This window comes from Pan troglodytes, chromosome 13 (assembly GCF_028858775.2).
Source record: "Pan troglodytes isolate AG18354 chromosome 13, NHGRI_mPanTro3-v2.0_pri, whole genome shotgun sequence".
Lineage (NCBI taxonomy): Eukaryota > Metazoa > Chordata > Mammalia > Primates > Hominidae > Pan > Pan troglodytes.
Window position 1 is genome coordinate 106,096,022 of NC_072411.2, and position 10,448 is coordinate 106,106,469.

The 10,448-nt window shown below is 41.8% G+C and overlaps 1 protein-coding gene across 2 annotated transcripts; it reads left to right on the forward strand.

The window, feature by feature from the left end:
• Window positions 1-276: 276 nt before the first annotated feature.
• On the forward strand, window positions 277-7,508 carry CTLA4 (cytotoxic T-lymphocyte associated protein 4). 2 transcript variants are annotated; one of them, XM_526000.8, is made up of 4 exons: window positions 277-1,640; window positions 4,175-4,522; window positions 4,962-5,071; window positions 6,295-7,508. In XM_526000.8, the coding sequence occupies exons 1-4, from the start codon at window positions 1,532-1,534 to the stop codon at window positions 6,397-6,399; spliced, it is 672 nt and encodes a 223-aa protein (XP_526000.1). In that variant the 5' UTR covers window positions 277-1,531; the 3' UTR covers window positions 6,400-7,508. The 2 variants fall into 2 exon arrangements, with proteins under 2 accessions (XP_526000.1, XP_001173441.1); XM_001173441.6 differs by lacking the exon at window positions 4,962-5,071 and having other exon boundaries at window positions 6,295-6,450.
• Window positions 7,509-10,448: the final 2,940 nt, after the last annotated feature.

The window sequence follows — 10,448 nt, forward strand, 5'->3', positions numbered from 1 at the left end:
GAAAAGGCTTCTGTGCAGCACACCAACATGGCACATGTATACATATGTAACAAATCTGCATGTTGTGCACATGTACCCTAAAACTTAAAGTATAATAATAATAAAATTAAAAAAAAAAGAAGAGGCTTCCTGGAGGAGATGACAGCTGAGCTAAGTCCTGGAGGATGAGAAGGAGTATAAAATAAGATAATAGGAGAAAAAAGGCAGTAGGAACAGCATGGGTAAAGGTGATGAGGCCTGAAAGAGGCACGTGGAAGGAAAGACAAATGCAGGAAGGGGGAATGGGAGGGAATGCTGGGGCACAGGCCAAAGAGGGAGGCATTTGGTGAGTATTCTGCAGAGTCTCCTCTGCTGTGCTGAGGTGTGGACAATGGGAAACCATGGACGGACTGGAGTAGGCAAATGCCATATTCCCTGTTGCAACTGTCTGTTTGCATGTCAGCCTTCTAGAAGCCCCTTAAGGTATCAACTATGTTTTTGTTTTGTCATCATTCAATCCTAAGTGCACAGAATTCCTGGCATATTACAGGTTCCCCATAAATGTTTCTTTCTTTATTAAAATGTATGAAAACTCTCCAGATTTAAGGAAGGTCCTCAATGTTTCAAATTCTTTTTGTTAGATCGTTGGTCCTGTCTGCAGCTGTCACAAATTTAAGGACTCTGGTTATATTTAATCTTCACTTTTGAATTTTCTGCTTGAAAAATTTGTATTAGAAAAAAAGTCTATCCTTTTATGGAAGGCTCTAATCTCTTGAATCATTTGGGTTGGCTTTTCTTTGGACCTTCTTCAACTCTGTTTTGTCTCTGTTGAGTTAAGGCTTTTAAGAACATCTGAATTCTTTCCTTCTGCAAAACCAGAGGCAGCTTCTTTTCCACCTATTTTCAGTTTATTTCTTGTGATTTTGGTTTTTTTCTCTTAACCAAATGCTAAATGGATTTAGGAGAAATAAACTTATTTGTAAAGCTGTCAAGGGACCATTAGAAGGATGGTGCTTCACAGATAGAATACAGTTTTTATTAATGATGCCTAGACAAATCCTGCCATTAGCCCAAGGGCTCAGAAAGTTAGCAGCCTAGTAGTTTTGGAGATGTCAATGAAATGAATTGGACTGGATGGTTAAGGATGCCCAGAAGATTGAATAAAATTGGGATTTAGGAGGACCCTTGTACTCCAGGAAATTCTCCAAGTCTCCACTTAGTTATCCAGATCCTCAAAGTGAACATGAAGCTTCAGTTTCAAATTGAATACATTTTCCATCCATGGATTGGCTTGTTTTGTTCAGTTGAGTGCTTGAGGTTGTCTTTTCGACGTAACAGCTAAACCCACGGCTTCCTTTCTCGTAAAACCAAAACAAAAAGGCTTTCTATTCAAGTGCCTTCTGTGTGTGCACATGTGTAATACATATCTGGGATCAAAGCTATCTATATAAAGTCCTTGATTCTGTGTGGGTTCAAACACATTTCAAAGCTTCAGGATCCTGAAAGGTTTTGCTCTACTTCCTGAAGACCTGAACACCGCTCCCATAAAGCCATGGCTTGCCTTGGATTTCAGCGGCACAAGGCTCAGCTGAACCTGGCTACCAGGACCTGGCCCTGCACTCTCCTGTTTTTTCTTCTCTTCATCCCTGTCTTCTGCAAAGGTGAGTGAGACTTTTGGAGCATGAAGATGGAGGAGGTGTTTCTCCCACCTGGGTTTCATTTGTTTCAGCAGTCAAGGGCAGTGATTTATAGCAAAGCCAGAAGTTAAAGGTAAAACTCCAGTCTGGCTTGGCTGGCTCTGTATTCCAGGGCCAGCAGGGAGCAGTTGGGCGGCAGCAAATAAGGCAAAGAGATAGCTCAGAACAGAGTGCCAGGTATTTAGTAGGGGCTTCATGAATGCATGTGAGTTGGTTCAGTAGAGAGACACAGGCAATTTCAGACCCTTCTATGAGACTGGAAGTGATTTAAGAGGGAAAGGATAGCCATAGTCCTGAATACATTTGAGCTGGGTTTCAGGATGAGCTCACAAGTTCCTTTAAAAAAAATTGACTTAAGAAAATCCTGGGAAGAGTTTTTTTGCTATACAATTCAAGGTTTTAAGGTCCTCGGATTCATATACTTTATAAATGAATTAGCCAGCTTGTTTAAAATGTAGGGAAATTGTGGGAAGAATGCCTTCTTTACTTAATTCAAGGTTTTAAGGTTCTCAATCAATTCTACAAGCTAATTAGCCAATTATTTAAAAATAAAAGTTTGAAATTGCCAAAAAAAAAAAAAAAAAGGAAAGAAAGAAAGCCACCAGTCTGTTTGGCATACGATACTTAATTGTTGCCTGACCTACGTGTGGGTTTCAGATGCAGATCCTCAGTTTTCAGCTCTTCAGAGACTGACACCATGTTTGTTACACAGCTTAAAATGATGAGTATATCCATTGAATCTCAACCTTATCTCTCTCTAGACCTTCTTGGTTAAGAAACCATGTAGTCTGTATGAAGTAGGTACTCAAAAGATATTTGATGATTTAATTTTTACTGGAGAAGAAATATTCACATATGTTTTCTTATTTTTACATGTTTTAAATATGTAAAGATTAAATAAACACTCTTAGAAGTATTTAAATTTCCTAAAGTAAATTTATCTCAACCAGTAACAGGACCCTCCCATGACAGATACTGGAAAGTTGAGTGTGACCGCATTTAGTGGTGATAAGTGTGAGCTTGCTTGGGGAGAGGGCAGGACATTTAGGATTTCTTAAGCTTAGAGTCAATACAATAAAGATTATTGAGTGCTCACTTGAGCAGGCTATAATCACTGCTCACAAGAGTTCATGAACCACAAGTAAAAGAGTGAGGAGATATGATTAGCTCACAAATAACTTTAATACAGAGCAGAAAGTAATGAACTACTGCAATGGAGTTATCACAGTGCTAAGGATGCTCAGAGGGCATCTCTGATAGGCAGAGGTGAGGGTTAGGGAAGGAAACTGTAGTCTAGCTAGCTAGAGCTGCTGGAATAGACATGACAATGGCTGCTGCCAAACTGTTTTCTCTTCTGAGGACAGATGTCCAGTGCAAGTGGCTTGGTGGAAGGGACTAGTGTCTCTAATATAGGGTGATTTATAAGCAGGAAAGTGTGTCCTAGAAATTCAGACCAGAGTGATAGATTGGAATTGGATCATGGGGGACTCATTGAATGTTATTTATTGTATTTGTTTTTGCGATCAGTGTTAGTAAAGTGTCAAAGGGATTGAGCAGATGAGTGACATCATGCAACACAAGTTTTGAGTTTCACTTGTCAGACTGACTGGAGAGGGGCCTGGTTAGTTACAGGAAGGTAATTTGGCATGTAGCCACTATTTTTGAGTTGATGCAAGCCTCTCTGTATGGAGAGCTGGTCTCCTTTATCCTGTGGGAAAAGAGAACAAAGGAGCATGGGAGTGTTCAAGGGAAGGAGAAGTAAAGGGCAGAGAGGCAGCGGTGGTGTCAGGGGAAGCCCACAGGAGTTAACAGCAGGGTTGCCTCAACCTAGAGAGGAAGCGACCTGGTGCCCTCGGCTCTGTGGCTTCCTTCATCTAACAACATCTTCCACTCTACAACAATGCCAGGGAAGGCGGAGGCTGGTACAGTGCATCAAGACACAGCTACTCCTGGGTGACAGAGGTTCAGGGCCAGCTCAATAAGTAGGCAGAAGTTTTTGACATATACTTTGAGAGATAAAGCAAGATTCTGTACCTCAACCTTCAGAATTTCCCCTACCACTCATTATAGTTCCAGAGCTATATTAGCTCCTATCATTCTATCATAACCTTAGAATACCAGAGAACATATCATCTCATCTAATTATCTCTTACTATATGTGAAAAAAATGAAGGACATGGGGGAAGTGTGACTTGCCCCAAATCACATATTTCATGGTAGAGCCAGGTCTTCTGTTTGTCATATCAGTGTTCTTCCTGCCACAACCATCTTGAAGAATCTATTTCTCAGTAAGAAAATATCTTTATGGAGAGTAGCTGGAAAACAGTTGAGAGATGGAGGGGAGGCTGGGGGTGTGGAGAGGGGAAGGGGTAAGTGATAGATTCGTTGAAGGGGGAGAGAAGGCCGTGGGGATGAAGCTAGAAGGCAGAAGGGCTTGCCTGGGCTTGGCCATGAAGGAGCATGAGTTCACTGAGTTCCCTTTGGCTTTTCCATGCTAGCAATGCACGTGGCCCAGCCTGCTGTGGTGCTGGCCAGCAGCCGAGGCATCGCCAGCTTTGTGTGTGAGTATGCATCTCCAGGCAAAGCCACTGAGGTCCGGGTGACAGTGCTTCGGCAGGCCGACAGCCAGGTGACTGAAGTCTGTGCGGCAACCTACATGATGGGGAATGAGTTGACCTTCCTAGATGATTCCATCTGCACGGGCACCTCCAGTGGAAATCAAGTGAACCTCACTATCCAAGGACTGAGGGCCATGGACACGGGACTCTACATCTGCAAGGTGGAGCTCATGTACCCACCGCCATACTACCTGGGCATAGGCAACGGAACCCAGATTTATGTAATTGGTGAGCAAAGCCATTTCACTGAGTTGACACCTGTTGCATTGCAGTCATCTATGCACAAAAACAGTTTTGTTCCTTAATTTCAGGAGGTTTACTTTTAGGACTGTGGATATTCTCTTTAAGAGTTCTGTACCACATGGTAGCCTTGCTTATTGTGGGTGGCAACCTTAATAGCATTCTGACTGTAAAATGATTTGGGGAAGTTGGGGCTCTCGCTCTGGAGTGCTAACCATCATGACGTTTGATCTGTGCTTTTGATATGATATGATGCTCCTGGGGAAGTAGTCCCAAATAGCCAAACCTATTGGTGGGCTACCCATGCAATTTAGGGGTGGACCTCAAGGCCTGGAAGCTCTAATGTCCTTTTTTCACCAATGTTGGGGAGTAGAGCCCTAGAGTTTAAAACTGTCTCAGGGAGGCTCTGCTTTGTTTTCTGTTGCAGATCCAGAACCGTGCCCAGATTCTGACTTCCTCCTCTGGATCCTTGCAGCAGTTAGTTCGGGGTTGTTTTTTTATAGCTTTCTCCTCACAGCTGTTTCTTTGAGCAAAATGGTGAGTGTGGTGCTGATGGTGCACCATGTCTGATGGGGATACCTTTAGTGGTATCAACTGGCCAAAAGATGATGTTGAGTTTAGTGTTCTTGAGATGAGATGAGGCAATAAATGAAGAGGAAGAAGGACAGTGGTAAAGAACGCACTAGAACCGTAGGCATTGGCATTTGAGGTTTCAGAATGACTGATATTTTAGATGAATTTGTTTGACATTGAATGTTCATGTGCTTCTGAGCAGGGTTTCAATTTGAGTAACCGTTGCAATAACATGGGGCAGCTGTTTTGCTCTTTGTCTTCATGACAACTGTACTTAAGCTAACAGCCCTGAAACATGAGATTAGGCTGGGCAGAATGCTGCTAGAGAGGACCACCTGGATGGTCTTTATTCTCCTTCTCCATGTCCCTCTCCATCACCTGGAAGTCACCTCTGGGTGCCACTCTGGTGCCTTCCTTGTCGAAGCTGTAGCTGCTCACATGACACCTATCCCTATTATCCAGTTTGCTTGACTGGGACGTTTTGCCTTCCCCTTCAGCCAGGAAGTGAAAGTCCCAGTTTTTATTTATCACAGATGTTGGTATTGGTGGTAGAAGAGGTAGAAGTATGGAATCAGGCCTCCTGTCAGGATTTCTTTTTGACAGTCCCTCTCAGACACCTCTGCCTAAGGCTGGCTTTGCCATTACAAACTCACCCTTCTCCCTCTCTCCCTTCTTCTCTTCCTCTTCCTTCTTCTCGCTCTTTCTCTCTCTCTCTTTCTCCCTTTCTGTCTCTTATACACATACACAAAGATATACTCTATTCCAACATCCTCTAACCAACCTGACAGAGATGTCCTTTGCTGTAGGTTCAGCAGTGGGGATGAGAAATACAGCTCTCAAACAGGATAACTAAAGCTTATTACCTTATCAAGCTTGTTCCCTTGCAGACAAGATTGATCAATTATCATAGGCTTTCTGGGTGTTCTTTCTGAAGCTTTCTCAAAGTCTCTTTCTCCTATCTTCCATTCAAGGCAAATGATTGCCATTTAACATCAAAATCACAGTTATTTATCTAAAATAAATTTTAATAGCTGAATCAAGAAAATCTCCTGAGGTTTATAATTCTGTATGCTGTGAACATTCATTTTTAACCAGCTAGGGACCCAATATGTGTTGAGTTCTATTATGGTTAGAAGTGGCTTCCGTATTCCTCAGTAGTAATTACTGTTTCTTTTTGTGTTTGACAGCTAAAGAAAAGAAGCCCTCTTACAACAGGGGTCTATGTGAAAATGCCCCCAACAGAGCCAGAATGTGAAAAGCAATTTCAGCCTTATTTTATTCCCATCAATTGAGAAACCATTATGAAGAAGAGAGTCCATATTTCAATTTCCAAGAGCTGAGGCAATTCTAACTTTTTTGCTATCCAGCTATTTTTATTTGTTTGTGCATTTGGGGGGAATTCATCTCTCTTTAATATAAAGTTGGATGCGGAACCCAAATTACGTGTACTACAATTGAAAGCAAAGGAGTAGAAAGACAGAGCTGGGATGTTTCTGTCACATCAGCTCCACTTTCAGTGAAAGCATCACTTGGGATTAATATGGGGATGCAGCATTATGATGTGGGTCAAGGAATTAAGTTAGGGAATGGCACAGCCCAAAGAAGGAAAAGGCAGGGAGCGAGGGAGAAGACTATATTGTACACACCTTATATTTACGTATGAGACGTTTATAGCCGAAATGATCTTTTCAAGTTCAATTTTATGCCTTTTATTTCTTAAACAAATGTATGATTACATCAAGGCTTCAAAAATACTCACATGGCTATGTTTTAGCCAGTGATGCTAAAGGTTGTATTGCATATATACATATATATATATATATTTTTTAATTTGATAGTATTGTGCATAGAGCCACGTATGTTTTTGTGTATTTGTTAATGGTTTGAATATAAACACTATATGGCAGTGTCTTTCCACCTTGGGTCCCAGGGAAGTTTTGTGGAGGAGCTCAGGACACTAATACACCAGGTAGAACACAAGGTCATTTGCTAACTGGCTTGGAAACTGGATGAGGTCATAGCAGTGCTTGATTGCGTGGAATTGTGCTGAGTTGGTGTTGACATGTGCTTTGGGGCTTTTACACCAGTTCCTTTCAATGGTTTGCAAAGAAGCCACAGCTGGTGGTATCTGAGTTGACTTGACAGAACACTCTCTTGAAGACAATGGCTTACTCCAGGAGACCCATAGGTATGACCTTCTAGGAAGCTCCAGTTCGATGGGCCCAATTCTTACAAACATGTGGTTAATGCCATGGACAGAAGAAGGCAGCAGGTGGCAGAATGGGGTGCATGAAGGTTTCTGAAAATTAACACTGCTTGTGTTTTTAACTCAATATTTTCCATGAAAATGCAACAACATGTATAATATTTTTAATTAAATAAAAATCTGTGGTGGTCGTTTTCCGGAGTTGTCTTTATCATCCTTGCATTTGAATATTGTGTTTAAATTTTTGATTGATTCATTCAGTATCTGGTGGAGTCTCCAATATTAGAAATACTGGAAACAAACTGAAAAACCACAAAAGGACAAATAATGCTTCATGAGTCAGCTTTGCACCAGCCATTACCTGCAAGTCATTCTTGGAAAGTATCCATCCTCTTTCCTTTTGATTTCTTCACCACTATTTGGGATATAACGTGGGTTAACACAGACATAGCAGTCCTTTATAAATCAATTGGCATGCTGTTTAACACAGGTTCTTCACCTCCCCTTTCTTACCGCCTGCTTTCTCAGCTCAACTATCACAGGCATTACAGTTGTCATGGCAACCCCAATGTTGGCAACCACGTCCCTTGCAGCCATTTTGATCTGCCTTCCTGAAATATAGAGCTTTTCCCTGTGGCTTCCAAATGAACTATTTTGCAAATGTGGGGAAAACACACACCTGTGGTCCTATGTTGCTATCAGCTGGCACACCTAGGCCTGGCACACTAAGCCCTCTGTGATTCTTGCTTAACCAATGTATAGTCTCAGCACATTTGGTTTCCACTTAAGGTTTCCTATTTTTGACCTCCACATCCTGTTATTGTCTTTTGCAGTGATTCTCAGTGTGGTCGGGGACCACCTGTAACTGAATCCACTGGGTCACTTACTAAAAACAACAATTCACACTTATTCCCAGATGCGTTGAATCAGAATCTTTGAGTGGTGGGGCCAGGAGTTTGTATTTCCAAAAATCTTCCCAGTGCTTCTTATACCCATCAAGTTTTGAGAATCACTGCTTAGGCAACTCTGTCTGTGTCTCTTCCTCTGTCTCTCCCCCTTGCTCATTCTCTTGCTTGCTCTTGCTCTCTTTCTCTCTCTCTTTCTTGCCCCAGCAAGTGCTAACAAACACACAAGACAGCACATAGTAAGCATTTCAAAAGGGGTTGTTAAATAAAAACGAATAGGTCTTTCAAAGTAAGGTAATGATTATTACCTAGAATGAGCTCCTTTTCTGTGGAAGACTGTGCTTCTTGCTCTCTAGGCCTTTGGATGGTAGCCATGAAGAAAAACACCAATCAGGAGCCTCAGTGGATAGTATATCATTTCCACTCCTCTAAACATCTTTAGAGAGATTACTCTTTTTCATAGTTGATGGGCAGATCTGAGTGACAGAGAGTGCCTTACACAAGTGATGCCCTCCAGGTACCTTTCAGACACCCTTAGATAATGGACTACTTTATATAAGCTTAATATTTCCTCTGCTATTGCCTAAAATTCTACCATTTGTTGTTCACTGAGATAAGACTTGCCCTCTTCATTCAGTCTCAATCTTATAAAAATAAAATACCCTTTAGCTCAAAAAAGCTTCCCCTATGGCAGAAGAATTGTACAACAAAGACTATGACCTGGGGTTCCGCTGAAAGGGGAGAAAGCAAATATGAGGGTAAGGGAGTGCATCTGGGCACCAAATGAAAGCCTCTTCTAATTCCCATGTCATTTATGAGAGAAGATTCTATGTCTGTAGTACTCAGAGAGGTGAACTGCCCCCAAATCAGAGGACCAACTGTCACATGGGATTCCAACCTTCATCATCATCTCCATTTCTGGGATCAGGGTCCTGGGGCAGCTCCAAGCCCAAATAATCCATGAACCCAAAAGGGGCTTGGCCTACCATGCAGGGGGAGCCTGGGCATTGCAACCCTCCTCCTTGGAACCACTTGTCACAGGCAAGACTGTGGATGACAAGGGAGCCGGATAGAGTGGCCAGGGGCTCCAGAGTCAGTTCCTCCTCCAACATGGCTCCTAGCACACGCCTCTGCTCATGTCTCTTCTTTAGCATGGTACTCGCATTCCTGCTACTTCCCATTTCTTCATTTCTCACCTCCAAATAATATAATCCTTCATTGTCACACCCATCAAGACTAATCCCAAATTTTGCCTCCACCGTCAGATTTGCTGACACTTTAAGCTCGTGGATTTCTCCTCTTTTGTTTCATAGCTATACTTGGTTTCACCTCTAATAATTTCAAGCATGCATGTCTTTTCTGCCTAGTTAGATCAGGAACTTCTCCAAGACAGGGATAATCACAACTTTAGGCACACAGTACATGCTCCAATAAATGAATTGAGGAGTTGGGGAACTAGGACATCCAGGACCATTTTCCATACAGAACCCATCTGTGTTTTCTTAGGCAGTCCCAGCTTAATCTCTTTCCCATTTGATCAGCAGAACTTTGTGCAGGTCTACTCATCTTTTGGCTTAAACCTTAAAGACTCTGGACTGTGAGTTCCAGCTGCCTACTCTGTCCCACTCATTCTACTTTGATCTTAATCCAGTCTTACTTCCAATCTTTTTCTTTCTTTGGTGAATTCTTATTTTTATTCTTTTTCTCTTTTGAATTGTTGGTTGTTGCTAAAATTGACTATATTTTTATACCCAGTCTGAGCCTTCTTCCGTATCCACAGTTAATAGTTCATTCAACTTAGTTGGGACTGAGCTTGTGAAACATTGATGTCACTGTGTTGTTAACTGGAGCAAAGCCAGTTGAGAAGTTCAAGACTTTATAAATTTAGTTATTGTTTTGGGAGGTCTCAAAGCAAAGGAGAACATGGCTTTCTCCGGAAAGTTATTCCCATTGCCTTACTTGTTGTTTGCACCTGGTTAGAGCCATGACTCAGGCTCCTTAGAAACCTTGTTTTATTTCATATATATATATTTTTTCTCATCTCAGGTCAATTTCTTCTTTTCAGTCCAGAAACATGACACACCCTATTGTAAAAAGGGAGGAAAATTTATTCTTTCCTCTTTTATGTTTCCTTGGCTACATGCTGGGATAGGGGCTCATAGTAAGTTTGCCAGATTCAACCAAAAAACCCCACAAAAACAAGAAAACAGGATGCCCTGTATTTTATCTG

Coding starts and splice junctions, on each gene's coding strand:
- CTLA4 (XM_526000.8), top strand. CDS start 1,532: ATGGCTTGCCTTGGATTTCAGCGGCACAAGGCTCAGCTGAACCTGGCT. Junction 1,641..4,174: donor CATCCCTGTCTTCTGCAAAG/GTGAGTGAGACT, acceptor TTTCCATGCTAG/CAATGCACGTGGCCCAGCCT. Junction 5,072..6,294: donor CTGTTTCTTTGAGCAAAATG/GTGAGTGTGGTG, acceptor TGTGTTTGACAG/CTAAAGAAAAGAAGCCCTCT.